General features: G+C 33.3%; 3 protein-coding genes across 4 annotated transcripts in view; all 3 read left to right on the top strand.

Annotated features, from left to right (window-relative positions):
* Positions 1–3,124: 3,124 nt before the first annotated feature.
* Positions 3,125–4,499, top strand: LOAG_05738 (hypothetical protein). The gene is made up of 3 exons (XM_003141275.2): positions 3,125–3,386; positions 3,658–3,826; positions 4,195–4,499. The coding sequence occupies exons 1-3, from the start codon at positions 3,212–3,214 to the stop codon at positions 4,397–4,399; spliced, it is 549 nt and encodes a 182-aa protein (XP_003141323.1). The 5' UTR covers positions 3,125–3,211; the 3' UTR covers positions 4,400–4,499.
* A 408-nt stretch (positions 4,500–4,907) lies between these two features.
* On the top strand, positions 4,908–10,648 carry LOAG_05737 (hypothetical protein). Its single transcript, XM_020446958.1, has 12 exons — positions 4,908–5,176; positions 5,319–5,374; positions 5,812–5,992; positions 6,390–6,661; positions 7,040–7,302; positions 7,753–7,964; positions 8,165–8,205; positions 8,373–8,514; positions 8,910–8,953; positions 9,288–9,498; positions 9,817–9,972; positions 10,081–10,648. The coding sequence occupies exons 1-12, from the start codon at positions 4,943–4,945 to the stop codon at positions 10,297–10,299; spliced, it is 2,031 nt and encodes a 676-aa protein (XP_020302763.1). The 5' UTR covers positions 4,908–4,942; the 3' UTR covers positions 10,300–10,648.
* Positions 10,649–13,876: 3,228 nt separating this feature from the next.
* LOAG_05736 overlaps positions 13,877–19,520 on the top strand; it is a gene marked incomplete at its 5' end in the record, with an annotated part of 5,942 nt that continues 298 nt past the window's right edge. Inside the window, 14 exons of one of the 2 annotated variants that reach the window (XM_020446956.1) lie at positions 13,877–14,001; positions 14,423–14,620; positions 14,753–14,958; positions 15,202–15,400; positions 15,524–15,678; positions 15,793–15,966; positions 16,450–16,552; positions 16,847–16,900; positions 17,447–17,686; positions 18,031–18,135; positions 18,607–18,733; positions 18,938–18,997; positions 19,106–19,252; positions 19,362–19,478. In XM_020446956.1, coding sequence (XP_020302762.1) covers positions 13,938–14,001; positions 14,423–14,620; positions 14,753–14,958; positions 15,202–15,400; positions 15,524–15,678; positions 15,793–15,966; positions 16,450–16,552; positions 16,847–16,900; positions 17,447–17,686; positions 18,031–18,135; positions 18,607–18,733; positions 18,938–18,997; positions 19,106–19,252; positions 19,362–19,461 — 1,932 coding nt within the window. In that variant the 3' untranslated portion in view covers positions 19,462–19,478. Of the gene's footprint in view, positions 14,002–14,422; positions 14,621–14,752; positions 14,959–15,201; positions 15,401–15,523; positions 15,679–15,792; positions 15,967–16,449; positions 16,553–16,846; positions 16,901–17,446; positions 17,687–18,030; positions 18,136–18,606; positions 18,734–18,937; positions 18,998–19,105; positions 19,253–19,361; positions 19,479–19,520 lie in introns of those variants that run through there. The other variant, XM_020446957.1, reaches the window with a different exon arrangement.

Raw genomic sequence — 19,520 nt, 5'->3', positions numbered from 1 at the left:
CGACAATTAGCATGTTGAAACTATTAGAACTGTATTTGATACAGTTCAGTAAACTGTTTCTTTCCTTTCTCCCTACTACTATTGCTTATAGCTTTTCTGCTTCTATATCATTGTCATTTCTGATGTACGTCGAATTGGTACTTCTGCTCCGTTGAATCATCTTTAGAATTGAATTCAAATTAAACATTCCCCAGTGATTTCATTTTTCCCTTAACTCTTCCATTGATTTTAACGAATTCAGCTATTTGAAATGGAAATCGATAAAGGAATCGAAAACATTTTTTGCAAGAAAGCAAAAACATCGAAATTCTTTTTTTTTCTTTTTTTTTTGCAAACTAACTATGAACAGATCTATTCAGAAAATAATTCCTTTAAGAGAAAATTTGACTTAACAGTATTAATTGTATCAAACAAACGATGCCTATTATTTACATTTATTTGATTTGATATCAAAAGAATAATGCAAATATGTTTGAGAAAATTTCGTTGTAAAAATTTGAATGTTGAAAATTTGAATTTTAAAGCTAAATTTTTCTTTGAAAATTTAAAAAATTGAATTAACTGTTAAAAATTTGAACTTACCTAAAAGATTCCACGCACGAAGAATTCTTTCCTTTTTACAATTTCGAAACGCTTTTATAAATCATTAAGAAAAAAATTATTATATACATACTATTCACATTTATTTGATTTAATAACAAAGAATGTAAAATTTTTTTTTTTTTTGATTTCTTTTCAAATACTTTTACAAAAATTTTGTAAATATTACAAAATTTCATTTGGATTAAAAGCTAAAAAGGTGCATTAATGGATGTTATTTGCAACATTATTATACATATAAATAAATTACATATTACCGTACTATTATTTATCAGTATTACGATAGAAATGCAGCTAAAGTAGTATTAGTTATTATTGCACAAAGTTTATTTGATAACATATGTGATTAGATGGTTGGGTGGAATATTTATCCACTTAATTACAGTAATTAATTTTTGAATATTCGATCTTCAAATTGCAATACTTACAAATGTTGCGGAAGGTTACGTGATAAAGTAAGTGTCTTTTACACTAATTATCAGTATTATTACAATTTCTTTGTTAAACACAATGTCTAAAAATGGAAAAATTTATATTTTTCTTTTTTCAGGAAGCATTCTGGGTAATAGCATTTCAGGTTTCATTTCAGGTTTCATTTCAGGTATTTGATTCAGAGTTGCAAAAATTTTCTCTTTATTTCCACCTCAAATTTGGGTGATTAAAGTGTGAAATAAAACGAAACAATGTTAATATCGTAAAATTTTTAAAATTACAAAATTAACATGTAAAAACTAAACCAAAAAAAAACTTCAAGAAGTTCATTTTATTTTTTTTTATTTTTGCTGTGGCGAGAAAAGAAAAAAGGAAAAAGGAAAAAAAGACAAATTTAAATAAAAAAAAAGAAAAAAGACAAATTGAAAAAAAAAGAACGAACTGTAATTTATTGTTTGCTATTTAAGCAAAATTATAGAAATGAATAATAATTACATCCTTTTTCATATAATTCAATTTTTAATTTATTCAAATGTAAATAGAGAATGAATCCAAAGTTCATTGCAAAAAAAAAATAAAATAAAGACAAACATTGTAAACTTCATTATACATGTATTAATCTAGAATTTTTCCAATCATTTTTTTCACGCAATTTTATTTTAATTTAATTTTTGAATTCACATTCAAATAAATAATTTAAGTTATCATATTTACAAAAGTGGAAAAATTTGTATTTTCTTGGAAATATTTTGTCGCTGCATGACACCAGAATTGCAAAAATTTTTCTTTTTAATTTTTACCACAAAACTAAATAATTAAATCATTAGATGAAAAAAAGAAAACAATATTAATGTCATATAATAATTAAAAATTACAAAAGATAAATTAACATGCAAGAGACTAATTAGGCAAATAAATGAAAGAAAGAAAGAAAGAATGTCATCCTATTCTTTGTTATATCCCTCTAAAGGTTGATTTTAATGATTGCAATAATTAGCGTTTTGTTTTTATATCGATATAGCTTTTGCTATATCGGTACAGCGCTTTATTAGTACATGCTAATATAAGCACTCTTAGCACTATATACATTGGTCAACAATTGAGCACATATACAATTCCTATATGCACAATATGATTAGCATGTTATTGATATAGAAAAGAGGTTTAGATAATTTCTAAATCACTAAATTACGATTAAATTTGGTAATTACTAATTAATATATCACAATACATTCACGTATAAATCATTGTATTTTCCTTTATTGTGGAATTTCGAGTTTATTCATGAATGTCATACTGTAATTAATTTCTCCTACAAATAAATCATATTTGAAATATATAATTTCTTATACTAATTCTATCAAAATTACTCAAGAAGTTAGCAATGTTATCTAGTGATTTACCTGACGATGTAACTAAAGCAAAGGGATGAAGAGTTTCATAGCGTCCGTTTGCATTCTTCCGTTGTGTATCACATGTCGTCACTGTTGTTGCCTTCACATGAGGATTCGAGTATTGCATTTCCGATTTTATGTTCTTTTATTTGAAAGTAATTGTTATTTACTTCTTACTAGTTATAAGTCTAAGTTTCCATTTCAAAGTTGATTGAATGGAAAGAGTTTGTAACAATTACTCAATGATTGTTGTTGAATTAAATGTTTGCAATGAGTACTTGATTTTCTATTTAAGGTTTAGTGAAAAGAAAAAGTTGGTTAATTTTGAATGTGTTATTTGTATGGGTTGTAAAATATTTTGATGAGCTATGCTTAGTTTGGAGAAGTTTACTTCTTAAATTTTCGCCGGAGATTTGAAGTGGAGAATTTTCATAGTGTATGCACAATTATTTGGTTTTTTTCTTCTTTTTTTTATTGCTATGGTGCTTTTCAGTGTATCCTAATTATTCCAAAAATTCGTCACTTTGAAATAGTTCTAATATATAATCTGTGTTTTCTTCCTCTATAATTGTTGGGCTGAGTTGTAAATTTTGATTTATTGCATCTTGTTGTTTTCTTAAAAATTTGTTCAAACAATTTGATCATGCTGTTTTTAATTCATGCATTACAAATGCATATTTCGTTTTATTTTGTTGCATATTTATGCACTTATTCTATCAAGTTTTACGGTGTTTGAACGTGATCCTCTTTGCTATCATTTGACATATGTTTTGACAGAAAATAATATGGAAGAAGCAAGTACTTCATCAGTATTCAATTTGTCTGTATCCGCGATGTATCAATTATGTGGTCAACCGGTAGCTGTTGATTTGGTCAATAATAAAACTGTTTGTGGTAATATATTCACATTTGATCCAATCAGTCATTCTGTTGTAATCATTGTTTTCGCATGTAACACAGGTATGGTCATAAATATTGCTTAGCCGAATCTGATTAAATTAATGATCCGATTCCAGTTAAATTTGTGCCATTTCCGTTTTTCGGTCTTTGTATCTCTTTTTAAGTTTCCGAATCCTTTGCTGGTAGAGGGAGGTATGCAGCAGAGTGCCTATAAAGAATGCTGGGAAATTTTTTATGATCTATATTGGTAAAATGGATCATGTCGTAGTAGTGTTCATAGACAATGTATATGGAAAATAGAATTTTATGTACATAATATTATTCATTTCAGAGCCAAGAACAGTGAAAATTGTTCCCGGTATTTCGATAAAACATTTGAGAAAATTGGATGATGATCAGTTACCGGATGGATGCATTAAAAAAACATCGGAACTGGAATGTTGGCTTGGGAAGTTACTTAGAGCAGCACCGCAATCATCCAAACAACAAGTTTCAGAGAGGTGTTTTTTCCGTAAACTTCGAATTTCTAATGCAAGTATTTTCAATAATGACTTCTTTAAAATAGTTATATTTATCTCTTTAAAATGATTTTATTTAAACGTCACTCCGTGCTGCCACCTGTGTTATTCTTTTCCATCGTTTTTGAGAAATTGTTTTCTTTTTTTGCTGTACGTCAAAATTATTATATATGTGCGGAATGGGTTTCATAGTACGTTGGTGCCGAAAGAGCAACATATAATTTTCGAGAAGTTTCAGTGTAAACATCAAGTATTTGGTTCAATCCACGTAGTTTTTTGGCTTTAGAAGTTAACCTTAGCTATTTAAGTAACGCTAAATTCGATCACCTGATATATGCATTATTTTTTAGACGGAAAAGGTTGATTGAATGGTTAGAACAGAATCAGATCCGAGTAAAAAGCAATGATGACGGATCAGTCACTGTGTTTGATGCTGTGCGGATTGTCGCACCCTTTACGGCAGAGGATTGTTTTTGTGACAATGCTGTCATTTTATCGAGAATGAAAAGATTGATCTCGAAAGTTCCCGAAATGAGCACTTCATCAAGAATTTAATTTATCTGTACAATTGATTGAGACTTCATTTGCTATTGCTTTTGATTTTTTTCATTATTATCGTACATGTGCAGTTGTTAATAAACACAGAAGATATGGATTTTTCTTTGATCATTTGATGTTTTTATGGTGGAATTTACATCATCCTTAGAGGAATACTTCCAACTTTTGTTATCTTACCAGGAAACTTACTACTCCAGCTTTACAGATTTTTCAACTTTCTCAGCTGTTTCGGTAACCCTTTTGAGTTATAAGGTTTTGTTTCCTCAGAAGTTGTGGTTAAAGCTTTATTCATCAGGTTTTTGGTATAAGATGATAGATAGACCGATTTACTAGCGTTAGTGGAAAATGATGTTTGAGAGTTGACTGTCCTGTTTAGTAACTAGTTTAGGCATTTTCATTAAATGAATAGTTACCAAAATACCAAAACTATCGATGAACAAGCGTCTGCTATACTTGCTATATCATTTATAGATGTTTATTTGAATAATTGTAATTACATCAATGTTTTAAGGAAGGAGCAACGTGGTGGATAGTTAGAAAATGGAAATGTTTTACAATGATAATAAAGTAGCAGCTGAACAGGAAAGTAAGGGAAATACTGACATTCAAATGGTTATGGATCAGAAACTCTCAACGGAAGGTCGAAATTTCAAGGAAAGATTTCTAGATAGCAATCAGATGGAGATAGTTGACGAAGAGCATGAAAATGACAAATGTAATGATGATGAGGTCGTGGAAGATGCGCTAGAAAGGACAATAAACGAAGTTGCAGAGGTATCTAATTTAGTTATATTCACACTATGTCCATAGTTATGTCTTAATGTAACTGATGGTTCCTCGGAGAACTTTGTTGCATTACAGCGACACAAAATTAATTTTTATAGTTTTCATTGTTATCTTTAGTCGTGATTTGCAGACAAGTTTGCAAAGTGCTGCTGTTGAAGGAGAGGATCTGACGAATGAAGATTCGAAGTATGTTGACTTTAGATATGAAAATCACAAGACTTATATTCTGGAAGATCTTCCATGTTTTATGATTTTAGACTAAATTAAGACTATTAACGAGTCTGGATTAATTCAGACACTGTTCTTACTTCGGCTCATTGATATTATCTGTAGATGGACTTTCAAATACATTCAAAATTTTGCTTCCAGATTTCTAATATGTGATATTGATGACCCGTTACCTTAATTCAGTCTTTACTTACATTATAAACTTTTGCGTAATGATTCATTAAATACGCATTTAATTGGAATTTTGCTTTTTGAAATATGAAATATGTGTTTTTTGAAATATGCATCTTTCTCTTTATTTCCTGTACAGATACCTTCTATTAAGGAAAAATGAAGCTCTTATGTAAGGCTCATTTTTAACTTAAATCAGTGAAAAGAACTGATATCTTATTAAGGAAGAAAGGCAAATACGACTGGGATGCACCGATTGTTAAGGATATTGTCCGACGAGTTAAAAATCATCGATTATCTCATGCCAAAGCAGCTGAACAGCTCTCTCTACTAATGGATGCAAAAGTAACATCTATTGGAGTTCGGTTACAAGTTGTCAAAATGGCGAACGATGAAGCGCTTGCAGTGAGTAATATCCGTGCAATTTTAAGATTATAAATCAAATCCATTATGCATAAGCGTCGACTGTGTATGATGTGATACTGAAATTTTTGACTTGTATGCACTTAGGCATTTCAGCCCAAATAAGCACGAATTGTAAATACGAATTGAAGCGTAAACAGGTAGTATACATGCCAGAAAAATATTTCGGATGTGCTAAAAGAAAACTAAATAACATGCCTGCATGCAAGCAAATGCAACTTAAATTACAAAATGTGTAGTTTTCTAGTTTTTCAGTTTTTGGTTTCAGCCAAAAATATTTTTGGATAAAAGCCACAGGATATGGGATCCATGAATCTTTGATTTTCTCTTTTGACAGAAATCAGAAGTGACTTGTAACTATTTCATGACTGATTTATAGAAGCAGGATCAGCGGAGCAGCTGCGTAAAGACATTCAAAAATACCAGTTCCTCCCCAGGTAAAGTTACAAGCAAAGTAGCAGATGCATCAGCGAGAGGACGTGAGAGTAGATCACCCGTTTCTTATCGTACCAGAAGCAAAACTGGTGTCAAACAAAGTGCAAATAGCTCACAAAGTAGGAAATCGGAAAATGGTACGGAAATTCACGTTACACCATCAAATATGGGCGAGGTTAACAGTCAGTGTACCGGGGATACTAGTAATGGAATTAGGTAATGGTTTTTGTTTTGACATTTTTTTGAATAACATTTTTTTTAAAATTTGCTTGAAACTAACTAAATTTATGCAGTTTGATGCACGCTCCATAAATTTTAGGATGTTTTTGAGAAAAAAGAGTGAGGCGATAGAAAGAAATATTTTTACCTTCTTTTAACTTTAATTTTGTCTCTGGAATATTTCTTTTCTGGTTAATATTTTAGTGAAACTGTCTTTCTATAGAAAATGTGGGGTGAAAATGGTATGACCTATTTATTGTTCTTTGCGCCTATCAGATGCCTGTTAGCAGCTTTCTTGAATCTTAACAGTTTTACGGTGGTGATTCTAGTTAGCTAACCCATTTAGAAAAACGAAAAAGAACGAAACGTTTGCAGTTTGCCAGTGAAAACAATGCAGAATGATGCTGCAGATAATCAGCTTTATTTGCCTATCATCATTTCACAGCCAGCATCCACAGCAACAATGACTACGAAAATGGTACCACCAGTCATTCGGCTTTTGGATAACGAAGGGAAATTGACACATATTGCGGTTGCTGAAAATGGTAGCTACAAATTATATCGTGTCAATGAAGGAGGTGCAAATGCCGAGCATATGCAGATGGTTAATCAAGCTATGTCGACTGGTACTGCTTCATGTATGTGTTGGAGAAAAACATTTTTTTCTAAGCATTTGCAAAAGTTTTTTTGTTACTTTTTTACTTTCAATTAGCAAGTAAATTAAACTAAGATCGGAGACTGATTTTTAATGAACAGTCGGATGATTAACTGCATTCAACTTGAAGTTACGCTACTACAAGAAAAACGCTATGTAGATTCTCATTGCGTTCCGATATTCATGTTTCTGTCAGGAAGAGTTTACAGTTTTTTTTTCGAACTTAAGTTATTCAGCCATCTTGGCTCGTTAATCTGTGATTTTTTGTACTTTACTAACTTCTTCGTTTCCTCACAAATAGGTTCCAATGTTGTATTAATATATTAAAGTGTAAAATGATTCTTTGGCATTTGGCTTGTATCATCTTTTTCGTCCAGTGTCAGTTAGGAATCTTAATGGTTGAATTTCCTCCAATTTGATTAAAAATTTTTAGCAATTACTGTATCTTCTGCAAACAGTATGGCTGCACCGGGCACCCAGGAAACGACGAAGCCGGAAAAAAATATGGCTCCTAGTTGCAGTGCGAATTATTACATCGAGAGTGTTCCAGCGCAGCAAACTTTGGGAGCTCTGGTGGGTATACCGAAATTCGTCAATCCGCAACGCTATGGTGGAAGTAATGTATACACCAGAACAATTGGACCTGTACGTTATCCTTGTAAACGCCTCAATCTTCTTTTTTTTTTTTTTCTGTTCAATCTTTTGATTTTATGTAATTTTGTTAAAACTGAATCTCTGACAACTCATATATGGTATTTCAACCTTTAGAAGTTGTGAAGTAAACGAAATGTGCTTACTTTGAGGTTTCAATATATAGAATAACAATAAAAAATGTTCTTTTCCAGGTAGGCGCAACTAGTACCACGCCATGTTCAGTCGGAATGCGGTAACTTTTTTGTAGTGTACTGAAGATTTTTTCAAAAATATCATGTGTGGTTCATAAATTCAAAGCTAGGATTAAACCATCGGTTCATTTATTGCAACATATTTTTTGGTAGTGATAACACGGATAGACGTCAATTTATTTTTATTATAAGTATCAATTTGTTTCAGGTCTCGAAGTGAAATAAAAGAAGAAGTTAAGAGATTGATTCGCTGCTTGAAATCTCAACATATTACTTGTGAAGAAGCTGTGAAACAACTATTCGAATTTGTTGCGCTGAATCCATCAAACATTAATTTGCCTGCAACAAAGGTAAGTTGTTTCTTTAATGAAAAGTAAAGATGATTTGAAATTTTGTAAAATTTTCCAAAGGAATTTCTGCTAAAATATTGTAGGTCCCATCCCTATCTACAAAAGCATATTTTATATTTCAGTAATCCCTACAGGTTTTCATTGTATTGAGATCAGGACGTGTTAAAATCATGCATGGTCTAGCTCGTCTCAATTTAGTCGAATTGCAGGACTAGATCGGGGAAGCATTTTGTCTTTTAAGATACAGATAGTTGTTGAAATTTGAAAGGATGCATAATTTGCGGTGATTCTGATAACTTTACGATGGATTGGTCAAATGCAAATCATCTAGATTAAACGAACTCATTTTGTGCAAGTCCTGCTTTTCCAATACATTAAAAACAATTTATTTGTAGCAAATGAATGATGCTGACGAAAACAAGCAAAAAGGAGATAACAGGTCAGATTTGCTCACTTGAAGAATGAAGTGTTTATACAACAAAGTAGTCTTGCTTCTTGGATTGAATCGATTATTTTGATCTTATGAAACCTGCCAGTCTCAGTGGTATCCGTGGTTGGAGAAGTGAGCAAGGTGGTGTATATGCGCAAACTAGCTGATGTGGGATAAAAAGTGTCTCCGCTTTGTTGTTCCACGATTATGTGACACTTCTCAGAATGTGTGTGATCAGAGGATTCTAATATGAGAAGCTGTGATAATTTAATAAGTTTGTTGAGTAATTGGGAAATGTGTTAGTGAAAAACTTATAGAACTGAAATATTAGCATTCATTGCAGTGTAGATTACGAGACAACATTGCAACGCGAATGTAGTGTTGAAGATGGAAACGAACCGTATACAAGGCTAGTTGATGAGCAAGGAAATATGAACATTGCCATTGTGGAAGGTGAAGGTTATCGTGTCTATCGGTTGAATAAGACAACGCAAAATCGCGAATTATATAAATGCACCGATTGTGATTTATTACATAGAACCAAAAAAGATCCAGTAAGTGTTGCATGATATAAAGACTAGTTTCTTTGCTCATTACACAACAGAGAGCTTTTTTTGTAAACTAGTATAAATAGATAATGAACAATATCTGTACAGTGTCGATGAAGATTCGTGGTCATTGTTTTGGAGCATGAAGAAATAATCTGTAGGTGATAAGTTAAATTTATTTCTTCAATAAGTGTCTATAAGAAAACGACCCTAATTTGTCGAACAAATTTGTCAAAGAATTTCTTCATCTCATTTATGCTGCGGTTAAAAATCTAATTTCAAAAATACTCTCTATTTGTCAGGAAATTTTTTTATTTTTTCAAGATTGCGATAGTTGAAATTGTCGATAGCATATTGGTTGGTGACATCCATCCTTCACATCATCCAAGGTGTCCCTTGCAAACGCTCTCAGTAAAAGATTGCGAACAAAATTCGATGAGCGATGAACGAGAATCTTTGTTATTCCCTGAAGCGACAACGGCATGTTTTTTTCTTTTTATCAATTTTCGTACATTTAATTCAGTAGAGGAAAACTGACTCTAAAATATTTCATGCACTTTTTTTTGCTAATCTTTATTTTTTTATCAGGATGTCGAAGAAAGTCGAAGAGGAGGCGAAGCAAGAAAAAGTAGTAGTGCAAAACGTGCACCAAAGCAAAATAGTCGAAAAAATCGACAAGCGACGAAATCACCGGTTAGAAAAAGACCTCATATTGTCCCGGAACGAAGTTTGGGAATGACATTAAGAAAACGAAAAGCAAGGACCTTAACAAGTCCGGGGATTTATGACTCTGAAGTGATGAGTTAAAAGTAAATTTCCCTTCTTTAGGTTTGTATGTTGCAATATGATTTGAGCAACAAGTATGTTATGTGTTCTCATTCCGTGGGTACTTGATGAGTTCGAGAATGACAGAATTTCTGATTCACTGGAATGAAGGAGAATTTGTGTGAAATTCAACCTGTACCTATGGATATTGTTTATTGAGGTTTTATTTTTGAGCAGCGCGGAATCTGCATGAATAGTTCACAACTATAATGTAACTCTGCTAAAAGCTTGCTTTAAATCCAGTTCATTTGATTCCTGTCGTTTTCTGATGGGGGAATAGTAAGTATTCGTGAGAAAGAGTAAAGGCAAAAATTTGATATTATAATATTTATATCGTGTTCACAAGGTAAGGTTGTAACCAACTTCCTGTGGTTGCAAAGTTAATTGAACTTGAGAATATTCGAGATAATCAGACAACTCAGGCCTTGTCAAGATTTTGAAAGAGTGGCCAATAATGACAGTTGAGGTTTCCGAAAGTTAGTGGGAAATAAGTATCGAGGTCACTATAACGATGTTCGATATCGTTTTCATGTTTTGTGTCTGAAACAGCCATCGTAACAATGAGTTGTTTCATGTTGTTCCTTTCATATCCTGATATGATGTATTGGTAAGAGCATGATTGAATATTATTATTTGCATGAAAATTTTCACAATTACATTTTGTTTGATATTGTTTCTTAAAATATTTCTGAAACATTTCCTTTTTATCCTTTCTTTTTATATAAGCAGAAAGTATTTGTATCAGTTTGCCGTCATATCTTTCATTTTGCTAATGTTATGGTTTGGAAATACAAACAGTGGAAAAATTAGGGTTATGTGGGAGAACATAAGAAGAGTAGAACAAATGATTGCGTTGTTTTTACCATTGTTTCAGAGCCATTTTTTGGACCATTTTATTTTGAAAACGTTGCGGTGGGGGAATAAGATCAGCTTGTCAGTCATTCATTTGACCAGGAAGGTTAATTTGAAAATTAGCTAACATAAAAGTTTTTGCTTACAGTTAAGCATATTTGGAAAAGGATTCATTTGTTGGTAGGAAAAAGAATGAGTGAAGATTAAAAGCGGGATATGCCTAGCAATGATGAAAGTTTTTAGCTGCTACACTACGGTATTTTATAGGAAAATGATCCTGAATGATTATTTAGATCAAGTAATTCTACATAGGATTACTGCAAAAGTATTTCATTAACGTCATTTCATTATATTAAAAACAGATAGTGAATTTTCCTTTTTTTTTCCGATTCATTTTCATACTCCTTGGTGCAATTGTATTCCATTTATCAGTCGATCAATCTGCTAAAACAAGTTTTTGCTATGAAAAAAAGATATCCTCGTACAATAACTGAGTACCTTTTATTCCTTCTAATAAAATATAACAAAAAAAAGTTGATATTCAGAAAAATGCTTACAATAATTGGAAAAAAAAGAAAGGATATTTGAATTCGTCTTGACAGTAATTTACAAAATTAAACTATTAATATCCAGGGAGGTAAATAAACGGATAAATGACAGCTCTGGTTAACATCAAACATCGTTTTTTATTTTTTACAGTGAAAAAATTAGAACCATGCGTTGGGGAAATTTGCTAGGTTAGATTGAGGTATGGTAGGGACATAAAGGATGAGAAGAAAGAGTGTTGGGAAAGATTCGGTAATTTGATTATTTAGTTACCATTATGGTATGCAAAAATTAGACTTTATTGGTTTTTTCACATAAATGAGGAAAGGGTATGAAATTTTAAACCTTTCACTGATATATTTTATTGAAATTAGAACTTGCTAATTTTACTGAGGAGAGAGAGACTTCTGGGAAAAAGCTTGGGATAAAATCACCTTCTACATTTCGTGATAAAGCAATTGAAAAGTATATCATTGATACATCCTAGATGTATCAAATCTTTTGAATGAAATATACATTATTCACAGAATAAACAATATGAATCATAAAGTGATATGTTTCATCCAGAATTCCCGAGATGGCTTCTATCGACTGGTAGCTAATTATCCGAAGCGGAATCGTGACATTTTGGCTTAAAAGAGGAGGCAGAGGAAAAGTCAGGGGAGAGGGAGGAGGGAGAGGAAAGCAGAAATCATGTCTCAAAATGCATATTCCTCAAAAAATTGTCACAATTTATTTCAACAGCCATCCCGCATGTGAAGGGGGAAGAATGTATGTTTTGTGGGGAGTGCAGACAATAGAAGAATAGATGATAGTGTATTTGAAATGGAGAGTGAGATTAGTGGTTGGAGGTTAGTTTGTCGCGAAGAATATGCTAAGATTGTATAGGGACAGGTTAGGGTGCGGTACAGGGATAGGTCCAGATGTTTGATTAAAATCTTGGCGTTTCTGAGATTTCCATATTAGTGGCAGTGTAGGAATTATGGAAGGAATGTGTATATTTGAAATTTTAAACTATTTCACGAGATATCATGCCGCGGAGTACCGGTCTATTCAATTGAGTGATAAATCTGATAGGAAATATGCTTTAGGATATGCAGATTTGGGATGCATGTTACTCATTCTGTCCTTTTTAGTTTATGATCATTATTTTATTAGTAACAATGTAGGAACCATGTAAGGATAATGTAGAAGTGCATATGTTTGAAGTTTTAAACTATCTTACATGATATCATGCCGCGGAGAACGGGCATGAACGGGCGGAATCAATCTCATCAGTATTATTCAGCTAAGTGATAAATCTAATAAGAAATATGTTTTAAGATATGCAGATTTGGGATAGATGTTGCTTGTCCTTCCTCTTCCAAATTATGATCATTATTTCCGTGTCACCATATAATTTTTGAACTTTTCTGATGAGATTGATGACGAGACATCCAAAATCCTTTCCATTGTTGGGTTATTTTCTAATTGCATTCATTCTTTGAATATTTACAATACGATTATAGCTATTTGCTCAGTTACCTGTTACACGGTTTTGCCACATACTTTTTTAGTTTTCTTGATGGTTCGCAGACAAATCTAGCTTTTATCACATTTGTTATCACTCTGTTGGTGTCTTCTTAATCCTTATTTACCTTTGTTTTCATTTCTTTGTCAGTATGATATGATAATTCAGCTACCTTTTTAGTTTTAGACTTGCTTATTTTTTTTCCTAGTTTATTTCCCATGTCCATCTCTTTCATAGCAAAATTATAGGAGTATTATTCCATATCTTTTCTAAAAATTCTTGTAGTAGTTGTTTTATTCTGAATACTGGTTGATCACAGTATATCCTATTCTTTTTGTCATGATTTTATCATTTCCATCCACCAATACTCTGTTTTTCACCCCCAACTTTTCCGTACCTTCCTTTTTTACATTGTCATTCCCATTCTTCTTTTGTCTCCTATTTCATTTTTCATTAAATTATATTTTAGGTGTACTAGTTACTTGTTTTACGTTAACATGAGAGAAAAAGATGTAGTTACAACTGCTGTGCTGGAAATGAGCATTTAACATTGTAACGCTCTAAACTATCCAGGCAACAGTACTGTTTTACATTTAACCATTATTTGTTGTACTTAGTTATCTGGTTACATATAATCTAAAAACAGTTTTTCCAATTGAAGGATACACGTGGAAGTCCATGAGATCACGTGATTTATTGTTAGTTTACAAGAATGGCAGAAAATAACGCGAAATGGTTGGATGCATCGTATTATCAAAATATACCGAATTCGGAAGGTAAACATAGCAAATGCATGTGGAATTAAATCTACTGATCAGTTTGAGATTTAATGGAAGTTCAAATGTGAAAATCGTCAAGTTAAAAAAAACTGACTGTAAACTTTTTCCACGAATTCTTTTTCGAAGTTTCTTTTTTAAATCAACCATTTCAGACACTGGAAACACTGATAGGATAGAGATAAGGAAATAAGGATAGGGTATACTTTTATCGTACCGAGGCATCCTGGTTTTTTTATTCGTGGATTTATTGAAATGGTTTTGCATGACTAATGTGAAACCTGTTCGTACTTTATGCTTTGGAAATCCCGCATCATGCCATTATCCAAAGAACTTTTAGAATAAACTGAATTTACATAACGCGAATTTTGGAAACACTTTCCTTCATATGGTTTTTGAATTAACAATCAATAAACTACAGTGAATTGGGCGCAACTAGCACAAAAATGGATGCAGATGCGAGATGCCGGAGAAGTTCCACCAATAACATCGGATGATTGCATACCGCCACCGCCAAGCAAGGAATTACCACCATCACATCCGCCACCGGCACCCGATGGACTACCGGTAAATGGGTCTTTTTTGCCACCTGGTGGGTATTTGCCTACTATGCCTGTTGGTACGTTTTCGAATTGTATTGTTTGCTTCAGTAAACTTCAAAACTTTAGTGAAATCATATATTTACATGATATTGCCTGATATTTGCTGTTACTAAGTCTACGTAGTTTTGTTTTATTCATGAAAATTTCAGATGCAAATTTTGCTGCACCATCGCCTTGTTGGATGCCACCCTTACCGCCAAATAATTTTGGACCTCCAGCTGGTGGTCCGTTTCCTCCTTTCATGTCACCTGTTCCGCCATGGATGGGTGCTACACCGATACCACCTGGTCCGTTTCCTCCGGTGCCCCCTTATGGTGAACCGAAGCTAAGTATTGACGAGGAGGAAGGGGGTGAGGCAAGTTTTTTCTCGTCATTTCTGACTTGCTGTATCCTTAATGCATTTTGCTTTACTTTGTCTGACATGTTCAGGTTTTTATTTCGTATGTCTGGCTTATATAGGACAGTTATTATTTCGCTGAGGTAAGTCGAAAATGGTTTGTAAGGGCACACTAAATAACTTTGCATGCTGATAAGTTTATAAGCCAAGTGTCGTATGGATAAGCCGGGTATCATTAGATTTTAAATGATTATGTTCCAGTATTCGCATTATTACAAAGAATGGGATGAAAAGCAGAAAAGCGGTCGGCGAGACAATGATTCAGATGATTCGGAAACAGTTCCTGAAGGTGCTATGGCTCATTGGCTTAAGCCAGGTCCTGGTTGGGTGCCACCGCCAAATTGGTATCATCCATCACGTCGTGATTCTCCTTCAAACTCTCATTCTATGCCTTTCATCGGTTAGTTTGGGTAGTCTGATCTATTCCTTGTTACTTTTTAGACTAAAGCAAATGATGATAACGTTGGCATTGAATCAGCATGGTGTTTTCCAGCAGTGTTGAAATTTTTTCTTTTTTTTTGAGATCAACAGACACGGAAAGCTTTGCCAGCCTGGATCCGTGAAGGTTTAGAAAAAGCTGAGCAAGAAAGGCAAAAGAAACAGACGAAAGAAGCTAAATTGCGAGCTGCCGAAGAAGCGGCAAAAGCTCGTCGTGCTGCTAAAGGATTGGGAAAGTTTGTAAGTTCATGTATTTTTTTGATTGTTACACAAATATGTTAGGAGTTTATATAGAGAACAGTTTTTATCATTTATTATACACGTTACAGTGACTTCATGCTGAATGAGTTTTAGGATTCTGATAGTAGCGAAGACGAGAACGGAACTGAGGATGGAAAAGAAAAAGTTAGACTTGATGAAGAGCCAGTATTCCTCCAGAAAAAGAAATTGGAAAAGCAACAAGAACAACCAGCTAAAGACACAACGGAAATTGACTGTCGAACCGAAGAAGAGACACGAGAAGATGCAGTAAGTATTTAGATATTTTTACGCGCTCTGCTTCTGTCATCTTTAGAATGTGGGTTAGCTGAAAAGATGGGAGGAAAGGAGTAACTTGCTATTAAACGTATAATCAAGCTTATAACATATATGCTTTTAATTATACTATGTCTTACATTTTTTACACTGTTAAATATTTTATATTTGTTATGCTGCCATACTACATCTTATTCTCTTTGTTGTTTAACAGAAGAGTTACTGTTTCGCGAATTGTAATATCCATTGTGTTTCATGCTATCATAAAGGTTGGTCACTTTAAGTTGGATATATCTCGATTCGCGACATAGTATTCTCTTGTGAAACTTTTGCAAGAAAGAATTCGAGACCGGTTCTTAAGTCGAATTTCTGTAGTTGTTTGAAAACGTAAACCTGATGGATTTATTTAACAGGAATCCATCTTCAGATTGTTAGTATGCTGTATTCAGCCATTTATTCTAATCTAACTTTTTGCAGCTTATGCTTTTGCGACGTTTCATGACTGAAATTTTGCTGGAAACAACAGATGATGAATTGAATCGTATTGCTAGGGAACAAATTGAACATGCTAAACGTTCTGGTACATATTTTCAACTTTAATATTTAACCTCAACAAGTGGTTCACGACTTTTTTTTTCTGGCCATCCGTCACTTGAAATTGTCTCTGCAACAATTTCTATCTTTTTTTTGGTTTCTGAAAATGCAGCGATGATCAGAGTTAAAAAATGTCCTAGTTTCCAAGGTAATATGTTAAATTATTCGTGCTCATCTTAAAACTGGCAGACAAGTCGCTTCCTTCTTGTGACTTCTGCATTTTAACGCCGTAATTTCGATTTTGAAAACGATCGATTAATCAAGTTGAATGTATGTTTAGCCCAGCCAAAAGTTCTCGCCCAAAGTTCGGCTCTCGCCGCTTTGTGTACACTTGGTAAGCTTTTACTAGATTTTATGTTCTTTTTTTGACTAGTTGTTTAAACATTCATTATTTCTAATCATACTCTGGTGATTCTGTTCTGAGGGTTCGTGTTTCGCATATCCAATACATGTTTGCCAAATTGCTGCTAGTCAAAGTTCAAATTGCATCATATTGAATATCTTGTCAGTGCCTGTATTCACAGGATTTCTTTTAAAATAGGACATTGTTCCCCATCCCACATCGTAAGCCTTTTTGAGTGAAATGACGCAATCAGCTCGAATTAATTAATCATTACAGTCTTTGATTGTTACAACCTTGAGCATGCATTCAGCTAGTGTGACGGTTCGAGTTTGTTTGTTTGTCATTTGTTTTCATTTGGTACGACTTATGACCTTCGTCAAGCTCAATCGTCCTAGCTTTCAGTCCGACCTACAAAATATGATAAATTAAATTTGGTAGTTTTCTGACATTATCAGTAATGCATTTACCCATCCCTTACCTAACGTCATGCATAAACGCTTTATTTTATTCATTATTTCAAAACTGCGATCAGTTTAGGTGCTGAAAGCGATGATGAATCGAGTGAAGAAGTTGAAGTGAAGCAGCTGGACGAATCGAATAATAAAACGAAAGGCGAAGAATTCCTGAAGAAGTCAAGTATTGTTGGTGATGGTAATGGTGGTGGTAATGATGATGCTTTGTTCAGTGTGCCACTTCTTCCAATACTATCTTCGGGTGCTAAGAGTAAGGCCAAGTTAAGTAGCAATGATGGATTCTCTTCTACAGAATCATCCCAAGGTATTACTATGCATCTCAGTCCATGTGACACACCTCACTAATACATATACATCTTCAGTTGGAAACCAAGGATAAACCACCTGCCGTGGGTGCCAATTTTTCAATTTTCAAACAGAAAAATGCTTCATCCACGGAAATGAGTAAAAACTTAAGGATATTTTAAAGTACATATGGTTTCCTTTCCATTAAGGGCGATATTTTGAGGATGCAGATTTCTTCGTTTGCACTTATTTTGGAAGGCTTGGCACCCGTGGATTTTTTGGGGTGTGGATTAACTTCCATGCTCTTCACGCGTTTATCGCAATACTTATAGGTATGGCTAAATTGGATTTTTTTTTTTTCAGGTGTTGAAAAGAAAGAAACTGCTATCCAGGAAAAGAAGAATGGCAATGACGCATCGTCACGTGTTACGGTTCCGAGGAATGAAAATGAAACACACAGAGAAATAGGTTGGATTTTAAGGCATCCTGATTTCTGAAAAAAATTTCTTTTTCTGTGCTAGCACGAAGGATAATTGTAGTTTAAATTATTGGATGATCATTTTATTTCAGTACTGCTTGATACACATTGGACGTCTTTTTCTTATATTGATAATGATATGTTTTTTGTCTTACATCAAGACCATGGTTAGAAAATATGAAACAGTTTAATGCTAAAGATCTAAAATTTTTATTCTATTCTCCTCGAAAATTTATTTGGTTTCATGTGCCACATGCAGTGGCATTCGTTGCATAGTATATCTAGTTTAGTTTCTGATATATTAGTATAGTGTTCCGGTCAAAAAGAGAGTAATGTTTTTCAAGTGGAACTTGTGTTTTGACTACGATTACTGGGTTTAACTTAACTCATTTGACTAATATTACATTTTCGCATTTTTTGCACATGGATGTGATCTCCAGCGTTCATTTAAACGCTTCCAGGTGAAAAGAAGTCCGATTCCATTATTGACGAAAGCAGTAAAAAAGACAAGAAGGAAAAGCATAGTGAAGGGTTAAAGAAGCAACATGAGCGAAAGAAATCACGAAGTAAGGAACGTTCAAAGAAACGGTAATCAACTTTTTTTTCTTTGAAATTTTTGTAAAAGATTTTTTATCTATTGCTGCACCCTTTGTGGAACCATTGATTCTGGCTTTATAAATTTCCACCATGATCATTTGGTCATTTGACTTTTTTCGAAAAATAAATTGAATGTTAAGGGTTTTGATGGACAAACTTTTCGATATTTTTAATTCTTATTTTCGAGTTTTTCAGGCGACGTGGTAATAGTAAGGAAGACTCGACGAAAAAAAGCACAGATCGTACATTAGATGCGTAAGTTCATTTAAGAAATTTGATTTTGAGAATGGGTTTGTGCGTATTAAAATTAAATGGAATCTTTCTGCGTTTATATTTATTCAAATAGCACTATAATTGCTTCAGATCGGATAGTGATAGAAGTGAGTCCCGAACTCCCGAACGTTATCGTCGGAAATCAACCAGTAGAGAGTCTTATCACAAACGGCGTCGTTCAAGAAGTCACAAAAGGTTGAGGTCACGCTCTCGATCACGTACTAGAAGAAGTCGAAGGTATGCATGTAATAATATGTTTGGAAAACAGAATCCGAACATTTAGTATCAATGATAAACATAAGCGTTTATGTTAAGTGCGTGTTATAACATGTCTTCAGTTCTTTAGGTTTGAAGAGCGACGTAATTCACGTTCACGAAGTCGTGAAAGGGAACGATCAGGCGAAAGGCATCACCGAGATAGGTATTGCAGAAGATCGCGTTCATAATCTAGTTCCTATCTTCTACCTATATATATATATATATATATATATATATATATATATAT

Source organism: Loa loa (genome assembly GCF_000183805.2).
Source record: "Loa loa unplaced genomic scaffold supercont3.549, whole genome shotgun sequence".
Classification (NCBI taxonomy): Eukaryota; Metazoa; Nematoda; class Chromadorea; order Rhabditida; family Onchocercidae; genus Loa; species Loa loa.
Note: the sequence above shows the minus strand (reverse complement) of the source record. Positions and strands in the feature narration are given on the sequence as shown.